Source organism: Cherax quadricarinatus, chromosome 7 (genome assembly GCF_038502225.1).
Source record: "Cherax quadricarinatus isolate ZL_2023a chromosome 7, ASM3850222v1, whole genome shotgun sequence".
In the NCBI taxonomy this organism is placed as follows: Eukaryota; Metazoa; Arthropoda; class Malacostraca; order Decapoda; family Parastacidae; genus Cherax; species Cherax quadricarinatus.
Window position 1 is genome coordinate 50,209,031 of NC_091298.1, and position 20,946 is coordinate 50,229,976.

General features: G+C 42.5%; 1 protein-coding gene across 1 annotated transcript in view; it reads left to right on the forward strand.

Annotated features, from left to right (window-relative positions):
* LOC128687037 (protein tolkin) overlaps positions 1 to 20,946 on the forward strand; it is a 449,316-nt gene that overhangs the window by 222,666 nt on the left and 205,704 nt on the right. The window contains exons 6-7 of the mRNA XM_070082113.1: positions 5,441 to 5,547; positions 20,725 to 20,851. Coding sequence (XP_069938214.1) covers positions 5,441 to 5,547; positions 20,725 to 20,851 — 234 coding nt within the window. The remainder of the gene's footprint in view (positions 1 to 5,440; positions 5,548 to 20,724; positions 20,852 to 20,946) is intronic.

Consider the following 20,946-nt stretch of genomic DNA (forward strand, 5'->3'; position numbering starts at 1 on the left):
CACATTATTTTTTGTCGCTCTATTTTGTGATTAGTTTGTAGTATACTCAGTCCTAGTTATTTCCTCCAGTTTTCCATAACGGAGTAGTTGGAATTTGTCTTCGTTGAACATCATATTGTTTTCCGTTGCCCATTTCACCATTACCCCCTCACCCCCCTCACTATTCCTCCCTCACTATTCCCCCCTCACTATTCCCCCCTCACTATTCCCCCCTCACTATTCCCCCCTCACTATTCCCCCCTCAGTATTCCTCCCTCACTATTCCCCCCTCACTTTTCCTCCCTCACTATTCCCCCCTCACTATTCCCCCCTCACTATTCCCCCCTCACTATTCCCCCCTCACTATTCCCCCCTCACTATTCCCCCCTCACTATTCCCCCCTCACCATCCCCCCCTCACCATTCCCCCTCACTATCCCCCTCACCATCCCCCGTTGCCCATTTCACCATCACCCCCTCACTTTTCCCCCCTCACTATTCCCCCCTCACTATTCCCCCCTCACTATTCCCCCCTCACTATTCTCCCTCACTATTCCCCCTCACTATTCCCCCCTCACCATCCCCCCCTCACCATCCCCACCTCACCATCCCCCTCACTATCCCCCTCACCATCCCCCCTCACCATCCCCCCTCACCATCCCCCCTCACTATCCCCCTCACCATCCCCCCCTCAACATTCTCCCTCACTTCCCTGGATTTTCAAATTGATAAAAAATCTAGTTAATATAGAAATTTAATTTTTGCGTCGTCAGATTTTGGACTTGAGAAACACGAAACTTTTGACGAAGGCAGGGAGAGGCAGGGAGAGGAAGTAATAGGGAGACAGGAAGGTAGAGAGGTAGGGAGAAGAAGTAAGAGGGAGGTAAGAGGCAAGGAAAGTAATAGGGAAACAGGAAGAAGGGAGATGATGTGCAGTGAGGGGAAGGAGAAGAGAATGGAGGAGAGGAAGGAAGGGAAGGAAAGGAGAGGAGGGAGGAGAGAAGTTGGAAGAAAAGAAATAGAGCGAGCAAGGGAGAGTAGTGGTAGGGGGAATATTCTCCACTAAGTAGAGAGGAAAGAGGAAGAGATGATAATGACAGAAGATAGTACAGCAACTGATTAATATCTCAAGCAATAACTACTACCACTAATATAACCATAATATGAACCATAATAACCACCACCACTATAACTGCCACTGTTATAACCACCACCGCCGTAACTACCACCATTACCACCACCATAACTACCACCATTACCACCACCATAACTACCACCATTACCACCACCATAACTACCACCATTACCACCACCATAACTACCACCATTACCACCACCATAACTACCACCATTACCACCACCATAACTACCACCATTACCACCACCATAACTACCACCATTACCACCACCATAACTACCGCCATTACCACCACCATAACTACCACCATTACCACCACCATAACTACCACCATTACCACCACCATAACTACCACCATTACCACCACCATAACTACCACCATTACCACCACCATAACTACCACCATTACCACCACCATAACTACCACCATTACCACCACCATAACTACCGCCATTACCACCACCATTACCACCATTACCACCACCATAACTATCACCATTACCACCACCATAACTACCACCATTACCACCACCATAACTACCACCATTACCACCACCATTACCACCACCATTACCACCACCATAACTACCACCATTACCACCACCATTACCACCACCATTACCACCACCATAACTACCACCATTACCACCACCATAACTATCACCATTACCACCACCATAACTATCACCATTACCACCACCATTACCACCACCATTACCACCACCATAACTACCACCATTACCACCACCATAACTATCACCATTACCACCACCATAACTATCACCATTACCACCACCATAACTACCACCATTACCACCACCATAACTACCACCATTACCACCACCATAACTACCACCATTACCACCACCATAACTACCACCATTACCACCACCATAACTACCACCATTACCACCACCATAACTACCACCATAACTACCACCATAACTACCACCATTACCACCACCATAACTACCACCAGTCCTCACTACAGTCAGCTGCCTCAATAATCTCTGAGAATTTAGCCAGATTAAAAGTTGTTGACGTTACTCAGAATTTCTTCAGAAATATTGGCATGCATATATGACATTATTAACATTATATGACTGCATATATATATATATATATATATATATATGTATATATATATGTTATATATGTATATATGTATATATATACGTATATATATATATATGCAATAAGATCACAGTAAACAGGTGATTTCAGAATATGCAAAACAACCACTGTGAAAGACTAGAGAAATTCCAAGCGCTTTCGTGACTACTCACATTATCAAAGAACTATCATAGTTCCTTGATAATGTGAGTAGTCACGAAAGCGCTTGGAGCTTCTCTAGTCTTTCACAGTGGTTGTTTTGCATAATTATATATATATATATATATATATATATATATATATATATATATATATATATATATACTTCGCAAACAGGCGAAATTATTTATAAACATTGTCTCTACGTCCACAGTAGGATTCGAACCTGCTAACGCTGTATCAAAGTTTACAGTACTTTACCACGAGATTAGACCCGCGAAAAGTATGGGCACTTAGCCGAAGCAAAGTGATGTTACCCCATACCCCCAGGCACTATACCTCCGGGCACCATACCCCCGGGCACCATACCTCCGGGCACCATTCCTCCGGGCACCAAGCTCGTTTTGAAAGTTATTTCATCGAATCCTGCCACATGCAGTGGACAACGAAAGAGATTTGAAATGCTTAACAATTTGTAAACAGGCGAAATTATTCTAGGTAATCAGTCCCTCAACCTTGAGTCAATGTGGTCAGTCCATCAATCTATTCAAGATTGATGGACTGACCACATCGACTCAAGGTTGAGGGACTGATTACCTCATTCCCCTCCTGTTCTTCAAGATTCTCCTTTGTATGGACTGATGAAGCCACTGTGTGGCGAAACGTTTCCTCAATAAAGATACCCAAGAGTTGCACATGTGTCTAATTTATCAACATATATATATATATATATATATATATATATATATATATATATATATATATATATATATATATATTATTTAATATTTCTAAATAGTCCTTTAGTTAAGAGGTTATTACGTGCCCAGTGGATGCTAACTTGACCAGAGGTCAGGTTGGCCTTCCAGCTCGACCTGATTTGGCCGTGCCTGACCCAATACATCTGGCATTTAGTGTAGAGGAAGCGAGCGGAAACTATTGGAGAATTGTCGGTCACCTCTTGTCAGCTGTATCGGTGTTCTGTCGTAGATGTAGTGAGAGAGAGAGAGAGAGAGAGAGAGAGAGAGAGAGAGAGAGAGAGAGAGAGAGGAGAGTGGGAGGGAGGGAAGGGTAACGTAGAGGAGGGGAGGGAAAGATAAAGGAAGGGAGAGAGATAGTAAGAGTACATTTACATTGGCAGGACGGATAACAGAGAAGTAAGGCTGTCTGCGGAGAACTATCCAGATTAAGGATTGTGTGTTTTCTATATGTTGGAAGCAAGACTAGTGAAGTAGAAGGCTCTCTCCCCACCCTACAAGCCCTCCGACCACTTAATAACTAGGAAAAATATTCCACACCCGGTACCACATTAAAAAAAAACTGGTATTCACAGGAAGAAGAAAAAGATGATAGTCACGGGCTACAAACTACCTTTGTTTCTACCGTAACTAAGTTACTCCACTGCTACTTACAGATGTAGATGTACCAGTGGTTCCACTTGTACTTTCCACTAGTACTTTTGCTCGAGACTGTGGCGCAGGTAGACACTACGCCACTCTTGTATCTACCACTACTACCTCTGCTTGCACCACTATTATTACTAACTTGGGTGCCCCAGTCTTGTCTGTTCTGCCTAGTGTAGTTGTTCATCCAACATCAAGGATCTGCTGATTACAGCTTCAGTGTAGTTTCTAGATGAATACTGTGTTACAGCTTGCTTCACTGTAGTTTCTAGATGAATACTGTGTTACAGCTTGCTTCACTGTAGTTTCTAGATGAATACTGTGTTACAGCTTGCTTCACTGTAGTTTCTAGATGAATACTGTGTTACAGCTTGCTTCACTGTAGTTTCTAGATGAATACTGTGTTACAGCTTGCTTCACTGTAGTTTCTAGATGAATACTGTGTTACAGCTTGCTTCACTGTAGTTTCTAGATGAATACTGTGTTACAGCTTGCTTCACTGTAGTTTCTAGATGAATACTGTATTACAGCTTGCGTCAGTGTAGTCTCTAGTTGAATACTGTATTTACAAGGTTCTTGTCCAGCTGGTTCTTCGCTGGATTTGGCACTGTACTTAGTTTCAACAGGATGTTTCTTCCATTCCATTTTGCATAAAATCCCTTACATGCTTTCGTATTGCTTCTCTTGCCTCGAAGTTTCCTGTCATTGTTTTAGAACTGTATTGTTTTGCTCTTGAAATAGTTCGTGTTTTTGTGATCAGAATTATTTTAGCATCTTCAAGGTTTGTATGAGATGTGTTGAGTTAAGTTAGGTTTGAATATATTCGTCTTCTACCTTTCCTATTTTTGTTTAATTCATGCTAAGCGCTAAACTCACGTGGGTCATTCAGTGGTAAACGTGGTGGAGGCTTGACACTCCGTCTGCTGAGCGTCCGACGCGCATCCTGTATGAAAAAAGTTAAATGACACAAGTATTTCTCTGATGGTTTGTCAGTGGTGATACAACCTGGGTTGCGTTTCTCCGTTCCCTCTAGTCAATCTTCGCTTCTATAAGTACTCTGGAACGAAAAGTTAGCAAGTGATATTGAAAAATTGGTCTGACATTTACATTATAGTTAATGTGGTTTCTGATTTGTACTCTGAATTTCTAGCTTTGAACCCCAGCATTCTGTTGACCTTGCTGCTGGTATTCCTTGTGTATACCTGGATGGTGTTCCGGGGGTCGACGCCCCCGCGGCCCGGGCCATGGCCAGGCCTTGCATTGTTTGGTACTTTTAAGATGACGACTCCAAGATCCTTTGTGTCGTTTTTCTCTAATTCACTGTTATATTTGTATTCATCTCCATGGGGAAGTGGAGAAGAATTCTTCCTCCGTCAGCCATGCGTGTCGTAAGAGGCGACTAAAATGCCGGGAGCAAGGGGCTAGTAACCCCTTCTGTATATATTACTAAATTTAAAAAAAAAAACTTTTTTGGGTCACCTGCCTCGGTGGAAAACGCATATTGTGGTAAAAATGTATATTTTGTATTCTTGTTAGAAATTATATTCGAAAAAGTATTATTTTGCACTTGTCAGAATTGAAATTCAGTTTTTGAATATAACAACACTGCAGATGTGGAGATACTGACGTGTGGGTTGTTCACTTGACAGGTCAGGACTACAACTTCAACAAGCTGACGTCAGAAGAGGTCAACTCACTGGGTCTACGATATGACTTCAACTCCATCATGCACTATGCTCGGGCTACCTTCGCTAAGGTATACCTCACTGCCTACCTTCTTCACCTCCCGTCTCTTTTTCCTCCCTCATCTCTCTTGTCTCTCTCTCCTTCCCTCATCTCTCTCTCTCTCTCTCTCTCTCTTTCTCTCTCTCTCTCTTTCTCTTTCTCCCCTCATATCTCTCTCTCCTTCCCCTCATCTCTCTTGCCTTTCTCCCTCCTTCCCTCATCTCTCTTGTCTTCCTCCGTCTCTCACCTCTCCTACCTCCACAACTCTCACTCACTAGTCTTCCCTGTTACTTTCCCTGTGCTAGTCTCTATTTATTGTCTACTAATGTATGTACTCACCTTGATTAAGTGCAAAACACACACACACACACACACACACTATGGAGAGGCAGACCAAATGTGTGTGTGTGTGTGTGTGTGTGTGTGCGTGTGTGTGTGTGTGTGCGTGTACTCACCCACCTAGTTGAGGTTGCAGGGGTCGAGTCCAAGCTCCTGCCCCCGTGTGTGTGTGTGTGTGTGTGTGTGTGAATATTTATAATGTGCAGTAGGTCTGTGCATGTTCAGTGTGTTCCTCACGTAATTTTTAAAACTCTTCATGGCTATAGTGCACACTACAACCTCTCTGAAACCATTCCACTGGTCAACAGATCCGTGAAGAAGCAACATCTTGCATCCCTTTGATTCTACTGTTTACTCTGACTCAAGAAATCGTAATGACACGATTGCAAATAAACCATACCCCCGGCCGGGATCGAGACTATGACCGCGGGTTCAATCCCGGCCGGGGGTATGGCTGTTTACTCTGTTAACGACTACTGTTGGCGGTACTAAAATGTCTCGTTTATCCATTCTTTCATGGGCAGACAGTGGCAAAATCTGACAATTGGGAATAAATAATAACTTTGATAGAAGGTAATAATGGTAGAATTACCGACAGAATGATAGGTAAATGGTCACAGATGCAGTTAATGTGACATTTTTACTGTGACAACGTTTCTCTCTCCAGGAGGTTTGTCAAGCTGGTACAAACAATACATGGACACACAGGGTATTATATTCTCTGTTTTCTTGTGTTTGTAACGGCTTAACAAAACTCCTGGAGAGCGAAACGTTGCCACAATGAAATGTCACATTAATTGCATCTGTGTCCTTTTACCCAAGAACTTTGATAAACCCGCGAAAAAGGTCAGCCTTGGGCGAAACGTCGTATTAACATCCTCTTGCTACCAGAGTCATTATTCTCCGCTTTTCTTTCACGTCCTTTTCATGACCTAGTATGTCGTTATCATGTCTCCTCTTTTTCCTCCTATCAGGCAGTAAGATCGACATTGCCTACACCATAACTTGTACTTCTTAACGTAGATACTTAAAGCTCTTCTCTGGACACCACACACCCATTCCATATTCCAGTTCTTGTTCGGTACATGTTATAAACAGGTTTTGCAGCATTTGACCATGCATATATTTGGAAGGTATTTGACAGTTGACTAGTGTTGCATGCCCTGGCCTGGTGGCTGAAGCTCCCGCTTCACACTCGGAGGGTCCGGGTTCGATTCCCGGCGGGTGGGAACATTTCGACGCGTTTCCTTACACCTGTTGTCCTGTTCACCTAGCAGCAAATAGGTACCTGGGTGTTTGTCGACTGGTGTGGATCGCATCCTGGGGGACAAGATTGAGGACCACAATGGAAATAAGTTAGACAGTCCTCGATGACGCACTGACTTTCTTGGGTTATCCTGGGTGGCTAACCCTCCGGGGTTAAAAATCCGAACAAAATCTTATCTCACGAAATCGTAATAATAAGATTGCAAATAGATCAGGGAACGGGTGGGATGTGAACTCGTGGTGAGTGAGTGCTAAGTTCTGGCCAGGGTGGAAACCCCACCCGTTCCCTGGTCTGAATTTCTATTTCGTTGTTATTCTTTTTCGGTGATGATTTCTTGTTAATAACTCTCGGGATACAGTGATTATGTGTGAGTGAGGTGACATTGTTGAATGATGATGAAAGTAGTTTCTTTTCGGGGATTTTCTTTTTGGGTCACCCTGCCTCGGTGGGAGACGGCCAACTTGTTAAAAAAAAATCGGGATCTTTTGGTGATAAATTCAGTATTTTGTCTGTATTCCTCGTGAGGATTTTTTTTTTCAACACGTCGGCCGTCTCCCACCGAGGCAGGGTGACCCAAAAAGAGAGAGAAACCTAGAAAGAAAGAAAAAACTTTCATCATTCAACACTTTCACCATCACTCATAATCACTGTCTTTTCAGAGGCGCTCAGATACGACAGTTTAGATGTCCCTCCAAAATGTCAGTCTCCCAAACCCCTCCTTTAAAGTGCAGGAATTGTACTTCTCATTTCCAGGACTCAAGTCTGGGTAACCGGTTTTCCCGAATCCCTTCACTAAGTATTACCCAACAGCTCGTCAGGTCCCAAAAACCGTTAGTCTCCATTCACTCCTATCTAACATGCTCATGCACGCTTGCTGGAAGTCCAAGCCCCTCGCCCACAAAAACCTTTACCCTCCCCTCTTAGTCATTCTAAATGACCAAACCATCTCAACAGCCCCTCTTCTGCTATTACAACCCAGGAGTCCCAAAGGCCTGTTATCCTGGGTGTAAAGGGAGCAAAATAAACACAGCAGAAAAACTTTTGATTTATATTATCCTTCACCAATTTAGAACAGAAGTATGTACACTATATACATTATGTACGACAATAGGTATTAGTGCACTCCACGGTAATAAAGGCAGAATAGAAGCCACTAGAGAGCAGACCGTGCTTCAACCAGCTCTAGAATGGGAATGACAAGGGCAGATGGGTGAGTGGTACCCACATCACCTCTGCAATTGCCAAAACCATCTTCTCATTGGCTGGAACCTGGGTACTGATTGAACGACTGAGCCCCATCGTCAACCCTTAGCCCCTGGTGTGCTGGTTTGGGGAGATATCCTGTAAATGAGGGTGTGTACATGCGCTGAATAAAGATTACATACTCTTTACATGCCACACCCCCACACCAAGAGGGCTCAGGATTAGGTTCCCATCTCTCAGTGGTAACTGTGCCGCCATGGCACCAAATAATGGGACTGCCTTTCTCTCAACCATCCAACTCTTAGATAGAGCTCAGCTTTTTTCATGACAAAAAGCCAAACCCTAAACTCAAAGCGAGACAGCAGACAGTCGGGCTAACATAGGTCCAAGACACGGGCAGACGGTAGCCCGCGTCCCCTCACTAAAAAAAAAAAAAAAAAAAACACCAGGGGATAAAAAAAAAGAACTTGAAAGGGGTTACCACAGGTAACCTAACACATCCTAACCTAATATATAATTATAATAATATAGAGTAACATTGTTAAACTCTAGATAAAGAGTCTGCCAACATAATTTCTTTGCCGGCAATGTGTAATATTCTGAGAGTAGGGTTGCAGTAGTAGACTCCATCTCATGAGCCATCATATTGTGGTTCTTCATGGCTTGGAGATATACTAGAGGGTTGTGATCACTGTAGACAGTGACCACCTGCGAAGTCTGGCCCACGTAAACATCAAAGTGCTCCAAAGCCAGTACCAGCGCGAGGGCTTCTTTTTCAATGGTAAAGCCCTCTGATGCGGCTGGAACTTAGCAGAGAAGAAGGCTACAGGCTGCAACTCGTCCCCGTTTTGCAACAGTACTGCCCCAACCCCAGACTCACAAGCATCAACCTGTAATGAGAAAGGCTTGGAGAAGTCTGGAGACAAAAGAATGGGTGCAGTACACAATAATCCTTTTGCTTTATAAAAAGCACCTTGGCACTCTGGGGTCCAATTAAAGGGAACTTTGTGACTGGTAAGAGAGGTAAGAGGGGCTACAATATCTGAGAAATTCTTAGAATCTTCTGTAAAATCCTATCATGCCTAGGAAACGTTGAAGAGATTTCCTATCATGTGGAACTGGATAATCTTTAATGGCAAGAACTTTAGCAAATTTAGGAGCACCTTTACCACTACCTACTTTATGGCCTAGAAAAGTAACAGTGGCCTGGCCAAAGGAAGACTTAGATAAATTAACAGTTAAATGGGAGCTCTGAAAGGTCTCAAAGAGAGCCTTAAGTCTAAATAGGTGTTGATCCCACAACAATATCATCCAGGTACGCTGCCGTGCCTTCAAGTCCTTTAATAGCCTGATGGATAAGTTTATGGAATGAAGAAGGGGAGTTTTTTATTCCGAAGGGGGTAACTGTATATTGATAATGACCTCCTGGAATTACGAAGGCAGAGATTTCCTTCGCCTTATCCGTCAAAGGTACCTGATAGTAATCTTTAAGGAGATCTAACTTGGACACAAACGTAGCCTTACCCACAAAGTCGATTACGTTATCCAGACGAGGAAGAGGGTAAGCATCTGTGATTGTGACCTCATTCACCTTACGGTAGTCTGTACACATACGAAAATCTCCATCAGCTTTTTTAACAAGGATGCACAGTGAAGCCCATGGACTAGCTGACTCCTCCACTAACCCATGCTTTAACAGAAATTCTACCTCCTGCTGAAGTAGCTTCTGCTTTTCAGGATTAGTTCTGTAGGGGGAGAGTTTCCCACATCTATGTCATGATAACCTAAAGTACATTTTTTCGGCACATCCGACAAAATATCAGGGTAAGACTGTAGAAGCGCAGTTAAACTTGTTGCTTAAGTTTTAGATATTCCCTCCATTAACGGGCTCGGGTCCTTGAGGAGGACAGAGTTTGGAAGTTTGACATTAATTTCAGAAATAGTGCAAAGAGTCAGTCATCCTCAGAGGTAGAGGACAGTCATTACTGGGGCTTTATCTGGTGTATGAAAAGATTTTAATTAATTAATGTGTTAAGTTTTAGTTTTTGAGGTCTTATCAAGGGGAGCTACCATATAATTTACATCAGATAATTTACTTACAATTTGCATAGGTCCCGTAAATCTAGCTTTCAAGTTGTGGCCAGGTATAGGTCCCTGCACCAACACCTTGTCTCCTGGATGGAAGGAGAGGAATTGTGCACTTCTGTCATACCTCTGTTTCATCTTATTTTGAGCTGCCTTTAGGTTAGCCTTGGCTAACTGGCGTGCCACCTGCAACCTTGAAGATGGGTGGTAGAGTGTTGAGCTAACGTCTTCTCCCATCCATCCTTCTTTGTGCACCCGAAGAGGACCTCGTACATTGTGCCCAAAGATCAGCTCAAACGGACTATACCCGGTAGACTCCTGCACAGTTTCTCTTATTGAAAACAGCAACAAAGGTAGTGATTCATCCCAGTCTGTAGGAAAATGCATGCAAAAAGTTCTCATCATGGTTTTGAACGTCTGATGTAATCTTTCCAAGGCGCCTTGGGACTGAGGATGATAGGCAATGGGTAAGTTGTGGATTATCCCTAACCTATTTAATGCTTCCCTAAATGCTTTGGCAGTGAAGTTAGTACCTTGATCACTTTGAATAGTTTTAGGAATGCCAAAACAAGAAATAAATCTGGTTAAAGCTTTGAGAATAGCTTTAGTATTAATACTGCGCATGGGAATTTCTTCAGGGTGTGTACATGCGCTGAATAAAGGTTACGTACTCTTGGCATGCCACATCAGCCCTCTGACTAATACTTTTAGTAGCTCCACACTTTCTTCTAATTTCTACACTACGAATTTTCGGCATAATATTTACACAGGATACACCTGTATCCTGTCCCTTAGACAGGACATCGTCTCTGCCTCAAGCTGCCTCCTCGCTGCAGCATTTACAATCCAAGTTTCACACCCATATAAGAATGTTGGTACCACTATACTTCCGTACATTCCCTGCTTTGCCTCCATGGATGACGTTTTTTTGTCTTCACAGATACCTCAACGCACCACTCACTTATCTACATTAAATTCCATTATCTATCACTTCATTCACTCAATTTTTTAGCCATCCTGTGTGATTTACTGTTCATTTATATATTTTACACAAGATTTTTGCATTACCTACAAACAGTATTTTTTTTTTAAGTCATTCGTGTAAGTTAATAGCATTGGGACGAGCGCTGATCCTTGTGGTGCCCCACTCATGACATCTCACCATGAAGGCAATTTTTCGTTCTCATGACTGTTCTCATTTTCCTCTCAAAGTTCTCTCGTTCGCTGTAATAAGTTTCCTTTTATTTCTTCTCTGTTTGACAGTGCTTAAATTAATAATTTAATGGGGGAACTATCAAAATCCTTTTTTTTGAGTTGTAAATATAATCAACATCTGTTTCTTGTACATAAATTAGATAGACGAATTCGGTTTGATTTAGACGAATTGCATTTTATACGCATAAATTTGCAGACCTAATCCCGATTTTTTTCCAAATCCTTAACTAATCCTCCTTTTCTGTTCCCCTTTGTTTATTTTCTACTTTCTTTCGTTTTCGTGGTGTTAATTTTAACTAATAGACAATCTAACCTAGCTAAAGTTAGAAATAATATTTGCTGTTAGAAATGGCTAAAATATGATGTGAGGAAAACCAACTGATTTTATACAGTGGGTATTACGACTGCGCCTAAGATGCTTCTGTGTGTGTGCACCTCGGGGTGGACCAAGGTAAGTCAGTCTGTTACCACGGTCTCGTCTGGGAAGGAGTGAGAACTCTGCATTATGGCACATACTGGCTTGTCACGCGATAATCTTATTCATTCTCTCTCTCTCTCTCTCTCTCTCTCTCTCTCTCTCTCTCTCTCGACATAGGAAGCAAGAGTAGGACGTTATCACAAGGAAGACTATGAACATAGGAAGCAAGAAGAGGCTGTCAACATAGAGAAGACTAAACATAAGAGGGTGGTAGGTGTAATGTGGAAGATAACATCAAGTATTAATTTCCCCGGCTGCTCCACACTCCCAGGAGTCTTAAAAGTCTCCTTCACTGCCAAACTTCTCTATCTTTCTTTAATATCCCCTCTCCTGGAAGTTTCTCCCTGATATCCTGTCCAGGGGAACCAGCTTCACTATCCTGCGTTACTGCCCCTATTCCTCTGTATATTTTTATGTGGGGGTGGTGGTTTGTTCGTCAGGAAACCGGACTCTCTCTCTTGACTCGGGTCTTTGTTAACCCATTCTAGATACTAGTCTTGGATGATCCGTTCAGGACATGGGTCTTAGATGGTGACCAGTTATTGACATTGATCTTAGATTACTTAACCATGAGTTTTTTCAGAGTCCAGGTCAGTCAAAGGAGACTTAACCATCATTTCTTTTCTGAGACTTCGAGTTGTCATAATAAAGGTAATGTAAGAATTAGACACACGTGCAGCATCTGGGTATCTTTATTTGTAGACATCTCGCCATCCAGTGGCTTTATCAATACAAATTCAAGGATGTAATGGCAAGACAGGTTGGCGAAACGTCTACAAATTAAAGATAACCAGATGTTGCACATGTATAATTCTTCATCTTGTCCGTATTGCATAATATATTCTACACCCAGAGTTGACGGATATAGAGCAGAAAGCAAGGCATTCATACCAGAAGGAAAAAAAAAAGAAAAAATACACATGGAGCAAATATCTATTCAGGAATTTCGGTAAAAAAATCGTGAACGTGTCTTCACATAGTCAGAATTCTAGTTAAAAGAAAAAAATAGATTTGGGCCACTGTTCACAAGTGTTCATACACGTATGAGAGGGGAAACGATATGAAAGAAATTCTGTTCAGTGTTCAGTCCACTTGATGACAGACTTGAGGACTCGGGTACTTTTCCTTCTGTAGAGCCTACAAATCTGACACATCCACAGATCCTTCAGAATTCGTAAAAAAGAAATAAACATCATACTTCCCCCTCACACGCAGCTCTTGGGCCTGATTCCTGTAACTCCTTATTTATAAATAAATGCAAAACATTACTAGAACGAGGACTCTTGAGTTGGAGAAAATGCTGTGATTTGGTTAAGGTTTGTCAGGAAACGGAACAAGTGTTTCCTGACGCAGGTCTTAGTCATACGACGTTCCGGTGAAGGAGTTTTGATTCATGGACTTGCACCCAGCCGCCTTTCATTAACTCGAACTTCATTGCCACGTATTTCCAAAGGCAATTTGACCCCTGCTGGACTAGCGCTCCCAGGTAAATGTTTCTTGTCGTCTTGCCATTGTCAGGTTTGGGAGAAACCATTCTCCCGCCTACGTATGGGACACACAAGTCTTACTCATGGATATCTCAACGAGAAAAAACTCAAAACCGTTCTTTGAGAATTGTCAATTTCCACTGACAGTTCACCATCCTTTAATAGCCTGTTCCATCAGCGAGCACACACAGTCAGATTAGTTTTTCACGATCCTCGAGAAACTGTACCCAAACAGATTCAGTATTCGATGATTCCAATTTAATTTTATATCTTGTCTGATGCCACTTATCTGGAGAGGCTGATTACAGGTCTTTATTACGGAGTCAGGCAATGGTTCTGCTGCTACTGTGCTCATGGAGATGCGTAGTCGTTTTTCATTATTTTCACTTCCATGCTCGTCGAATAGTTTCACCGTGGCCTGGTAAGCAACGCACTCGCCTCACACACTGAATGCCCGTGGTTCAGTCCCCAGCCGGGTGGAAACGTTGGGTGTATTCCCTTACACCTGCTGTCACTGTTCACCTAGCAGTAAGTAGGTATCTGGGTGTTAGCCGACTGGTGTGGGTGGCATCCTGGGGGACAATATTGAGGACCACAATGGAAACAAGGCAGTCCTCGATGACGCACTGACTTTCTTGGGTTATCCAACCTTCCCCCGGGTTAAAAATCCGAACAATCTCTCTATTTTATCACTTCAGTCGATGTGCTGATGCTTTCCTGGTCTGGTTTAGATGTTTCTGACTGTCACTGCTTTCACTTATCTCTCTGCTTTCTCTTGTGTTGGGTCTATCAATCTTCAAGATTGGTGGACTGAACACATCGATTCCAGGCTGAGGGACTGATTACCTCAAACTTCTCTTTTTTCCACTATTCTTCCTTGTATTGGACTGACGGAGCCACTGTGTGGCGAAACGTTTCCTCAGAAATACCCAAATGTTGCACCAGTGTGTCATTCTTCAACTTGTCAATATTCTCGGCCATTTATCTTCACACACAGTTTTCCTGCCTCCAGTTATATCACTTGGTCCTTGACAGTCATCTCTCTTATGTTCCTGTGGAACAACTTTAGTTCGGTTTTGAGTTTCCATACTGCATCATTTTCTTGTTTTCGTTCAGTGTTCTCGTTCTCTCATTCGTTCCCGGCTATCGCTTATATTTCCCGGTTTTCTCTCGTTTTATGCATTTCTTCTATATTCCCCTTGGTTGTTTTACATTCCTGGTGGAATTACGACTCTCTCTCTCTCTCTCTCTCTCTCTCTCTCTCTCTCTCTCTCTCTCTCTCTCTCTCTCTCTCTCTCTCTCTCTCTCTCTCTCTCTCTCTCTTCCTTCCTCCCTCCATTAACGCTCTTTTTCCCCCGTCTCCTCCCCCTCTGTTTGTCCCCTTCCTGTTCTGTTTCCCTTTCCCCCCCTCCTTTTTTACCCCTCTCTTTTCCCTTCTTCCCCCTTTACTCTCTCAATCCTCCCCCCTCTCGTTCTCCCTCGTCACCTCTCTCCTTCCTCCTCTCTTTTTCCCCCCTCTCTTTTCCCCATACCTCCCTCCCCCCCCAACTCCCCGTTCTGAATAAATTTTTCATTTTTCCCTGGACACTTTGAATCTATTATCCTCATCTTTTGTGTTGATCTGCCCTTTTTGTTCCCATTTTCACGGCACTTTTCTGCGAAACTCTTCGACCATCATTCTTCCCTCTTCTGTCGTACGATTTTCTAATACTTCTTTTATTTAGCAGTAAAGATCGAGAACTAAAACCTTGTCATTGTGGTTGTCTACGAGCCTCCGGATGCAACGTCCCAGCAATTCCAGGAACAGCTTTTGAAAATTGACCACTGTCTGGAAAATCTTCCAGCTCCTGCCCCAAACATTTTGCTCCTGCTGGATTTTAACCTAAGGCACATGAAATGGAGGAATGTAGCAAACAGTGCTGTAGCAGAGATAACCCCAGGAGGCAGCTCAAATGAAAACACACACACGAGCTTTTAAATCTCTGCACCAAATTCACCTTAAACCAGCAAATAATAGAGACTACAAGATTGGAAGATACACTGGATGTCATCTTCACTAACAATGATCTGATACGAAATGTCACCATATCAAAAACAATATACTCAGATCACAACATAATCGAGGTTCCTACATGTATGCGCGGAGCCCCAGACCAACAAAATGTGATCAGTCACGAGGGAACCTTCACTAAATTTAACTTCAATAACAAAAACATAAGGTGGGACCAAGTCAACCAGGTCCTAAATGATATAAACTGGGAAGATAGACTAAGTAACACGGATCCGAACCTATGTCTAGAAAAAATTAACACTGTGACACTCGAGGTATATTCCTTGAAGGAAAGGGAAAAGATAATGTAAGCTAGAAAGAGAAAGGCGCTCCCTTTACAGGCAAAGGCGAAGAATAACAGAGCGGCTAAAAGAGACCAATATATCTGTAATACGAAGGGAGGTACTGGTCAGAGAAATAACAAACATCGAACTTAAACTAAAGGAATCTTACAGGAGTCAAGAAACGCGGGAAGAACTAAAAGCCGTAAATGAAATTGAAAGAAACCCAAAATATTTCTTTTCTTATGCCAAATCTAAATCTAGAACAACATCCAGTATTGGGTCCCTACTTAGATGAGATGGGTCTTACACAGATGACAGCAAGGAAATGAGTGAGCTTCTCAAGTCCCAATATGACTTGGTTTTTAGCGAGCTGCTAACCAGACTGAGAGTCGAAGACCTAAATGAATTTATGAGCGAGATAGAGAATTTGATAGACTCAAACCTGTCTGATATTATCCTGATGCCAAATGACTTCGAAGAGGCGATAAACAACTTGCCCATGCACTCTGCCCCAGGCCCAGACTCATGGAACTCCGTGTTCATCAAGAACTGCAAGAACATCCTATGGAGAGGGAGCATGGACACAGGGGTCGTCCCACAGTTGCTAAAAGCATAGCTCTACTCCACAAAGGGGGCAGTAAAACAATAGCAAAGAACTATAGACCGATAGCACTAACATCCCATCTAGATACCCATCAGTTACACAACCCAGGGCAACGTGGGTTTAGAGCAGGTCGCTCCTGCCTGTCGCAACTACTGGACCACTATGACAAGGTTCTGGATGCTCTAGAAGACAAACACACAGACTTTGCAGAAGCCTTCGACAAGTGTGACCATGGCGTAATAGCGCACAAAATGCGTGCTAAAGGAATAACAGGAAAAATTGGTAGATCGATCTATAATTTCCTCACTAACAGAACACAAAGTGTAGTAGTCAACAGAGTAAAGTCTGAGGCGGCTACGGTGAAAAGCTCTGTTCCACAAGGCACAGTACTCGCTCCCATCTTGTTCCTCATCCTCATATCCGACATAGACAAGGATGTCAGCCACAGCACCGTGTCTTCCTTTGCAGATGACACCCGAATCTGCATGACAGTGTCTTCCATTGCAGACACTGCAAGGCTCCAGGCGGACATCAACCAAATCTTTCAATGGGCTGCAGAAAATATGAAGTTCAACTTTCACCATCATTCACTCCATCACTGTCTTGCCAGAGTGGTGCTTACACTACAGTTATAAAACTGCAACATTAACACCCCTCCTTCAGAGTGCAGACACTTGATATATACTGTGAAAATTTCTAAATATCCTCAAACTGAATTTTCTACTAGGCATTGTTTGCTTTTCCTCTAAACTGAATTCACAGTGTCCTTGTCTTGTTGTCTGTACTTACACTTCACATTACTTTCACAGTGTTCTTGTCTGTACTTACACTTCACATTACTTTCACAGTGTTCTTGTCAGCACTTACACTTCACGTTACTTTCGTGAAATTTTCATTTTTTGATCAATTAGACTCTTAGGGCAATACTTGGGTATCTTTATTGTGGAAACGGGTGGTCAATTAGTCCAATATACAGAAGAATGGTTGAAAATCAGGAGGAGTCGATGTGATCAGTCCATCAAGATTGATGGACTGATCACATCGGCTCCAGGCTGAGGGACTGATTACCTCAAACTACTACTGATCTTCAACCATTCTTCTCTGTATTGAACTGAGGAAGGTGATGGTTGGCGAAACGTTTCCACACTAAGGATACCCAAGTGTTACACAAGCGTCTAATTCATCAACCTGTCGGTTCTCTGAACCAGTTAACTATCATTTGTTTTTCTTTCTGCCTTCCTAATTTCCTCTCGGGTTATCAACAGTTTAGCCGAACACCCTGACACCTTTTGGGCTTATATCACCCCCCCCCCCCGCCCTCCCTACTTCTTTTCTCATCCAGGTTGTCCTGTTTTTTTTACCCTGTTTCCTAATGGTCATCTGTCATTTATTCTGCTGTCCTGATCTAAAAATGGATTTTCTGTTCGACAAGTTTTAATAAAACGTGTTTTAAACGTAGTTTTTTACTGTCATAAAACAAAGCTTTTGTATTTTCTTGATTTCTTCTGTTTACAAAAGGGGACTGGAGTCTCACTACTTCGTGGGTTATCCACGTTCGTGGCTCGGTTGCTAGTGCACTCGCCTCACACATTAAGGTCCGAAGTTCGATCCCCGGTACGGGTGGAGACATTAGGACGCGTTTCCTTAAGACACCTGCTGTCCATGTTCACCTATCAGTAAAATAGGTACCTGGGTGTTAGCCGAATGGTGTGGGTTGCTTCCTGGGGACAAAATTTACCTGATTTGCCTGAACTGTTCTGTATAACAAGGGACTTTCTATACAGTAGTATGTAATTCATGTCAGCTATGGTCTGTATACGTTGTATATGTATTTGTAGACCTAAAGGTTATTATTATTATTATTATTATTATTATTATTATTATTACTTTCTCGATGTCTTTCCTGTTCTTGGTTCGTCTCTACGTGTTTCATTTATTAAGCTTTTTGCTACCTGCCGTAACACAGAGTTCCTTTTTTCAACGTTCTTTTTTTCTCTTCCTTACATGTTACCCATTTGCTTAAATTTTTTCTAGTCATTTGATTTGCTTTTTTTTTTTTACCTCCCCTATTTACTTGTGTGAATTTCTTAACTTTTGTGTCTTGCTTCTCGTCGTCTTCACTACATCCTCCAGTATCTCGACGGCTTGAAGAAGAGGCATCCCTGGATTCCATTTTTCTTGCGTCGTTAGCCCTACAATACATGATTCTCATGGTCATCCCTTGCCCATTCTCTCTCTCTCTCTCTCTCTCTCTCTCTCTCATACATCTTAGTGTTTGTACGCACCGAGTTGTACTCGTCGAGTTTTGCTTGCGGGGGTGGAGGCTCGGCTCCTGGTCCCGTCTCCTAGACCACTTTGATCGTCATCACTGATTTCTAGTCTGTTAGTTCTTCTCATATCTACTCTTGAAGATGTGGATTGAGCTCGCCTTTGTGTGTGTGTGTGTGTGTGTGTGTGTGTGTGTGTGTAATTATTTAGAAAGGAAAAATAACCCGTGTTGTGTTGCACACTATTCCTTCTCTGTTGTAGTGCCAACATTTTTTCAGAAATATTCTCTACTCTCCTCATTTACGTTGTCTCTTCAGTAGCTTAAAGTTAGTGTTTTTCTCTGTATTGGTGTCACCAGGACATTTTCCCTCTTCACTTGAAATATTTTCATACAGTGATACATGCTATATTCCCTTAACTGTCATTATAGTAATGGTTCATAATACTGCTGAGTTAGATGAGCAAGACACATGTGTAATAGTTGCGTATCTTTGTTATTTGAAGTTCCTTCTGACCGACAGGTTTAAGTCTAATACAGAGGCGACGTAGCTATAGCCACAGCAGTGCTTCTGTTGTCTCCAGTGAGGCTCCTGTGTTTACCTGTTTCCTAATATCATGTTTATTTTTCTCAATATATTATCTTGTCCATAATTACTATCGTATTTGCTTCGATGAAGTTTGTATTGTAAAGGTCTAAGCAAAGCTCAGACCGTTACAATACAATTGTTCTCAAAGATTTGTGAAGTTATACCATGAATTAAGGAAAGATCCTGGACTTCACTTTACGAAAGGAGACTAAATGCGATAGTAATTATGGAGAAGGTAGATTATAGTGAAAAAAATAACATACTGCTAGAAGACTGAGAAACTGACGTGCCCCTTAAGTCACCTTTGTAATCGACTTGAGAAGCCTGCTAAGCAGGCGAAACTCTCCGGCACTGAAGATACCCAACTGTTCGAGTCACAGAATGGGTTGGGGCTCGAAACCATGGCAGGTGAATCATAACTCTCCAGAAATCGTGTTATTACGATTGCTTGAATCATGATACTCAAATGGTGTCTTCCTCATCTATCATCACTTAGCTACTGTCTACCAGCGTCCTCTGTCTTCGTAATTCATGTCTCACTATTCTGGAGCAGCGCTGCGCATCTCCCATGAGTTCTCGCACTTTTTTTCATGTATTCCCATTTTTTAGAATCTTGTATAGCATGCCCTTTAAAATTTTTATATGTTAAACATATTTTTATCTGGGATGGACACCCAAGGAGAGCCGCACATTCCAGTTTTGTTCGACATTATAAAGAAATCGACATTTTGCCAGCAATGTATATGGACGGGTTGTACCTCGAGGCTGATGCAGTTCTCTCCTTGGAAGTGAAGCCTCAAATTCCTATTTTAAATAAATATTAGTGCCTTTTATCCCCCAGGTGCCATATAACTTCTACGGGTTAAGCACTTCCCCCCGAAATTAATAAATATTTTTAAGTATTTTAAGCGAATTAGTTATACAGAATTTTCACTGCTCCTTTTAAAATTTTATGGGGATAACTTAATAATTTCTTCCTTCCTCACCATAACTCCTTCTTTCCCTACCATAACCCCGTGATGGAATATGACAGGGAAACATAGCTAGCTTTTGTCCCAGCTCTGAAGCTATCTTGTATAATGTGCAACACTGCTGGTGTTCCCACTATGTAACTATCATATAGAATAGTGTAGCAACACACTGCTGGTGTTCCCACTATGTAACTATCATATAGAATAGTGTAGCAACACACTGCTGGTGTTCCCACAATGTAGCTATCATATGAAATAGTGTAGCAGCACACTGCTGGTGCTCCCACAATGTAACTATCATATGAAATAGTGTAGCAGCACACTGCGCATTTATTCAGTTTCGTTAAACAGTTTCTCTTACGTGTATCAGGCAACGTATCTGGACACGATAAGACCGCGGCCAGAGCCCAACCAGGAGGCGCTGCCAGAGATCGGCCAGAGGATCAGACTGTCAGAGGGAGACATCGCTCAGACCAATCTTCTCTACAAGTGCCCAAGTAAGTGTGTTATCTGTGGCGGGTTGCGAGAGTTTTCTTAGCCCAGCAGCCTCCGGCCCTGGACCAGGCCGATGAAGTGCTGGTAGGTGGTAGTT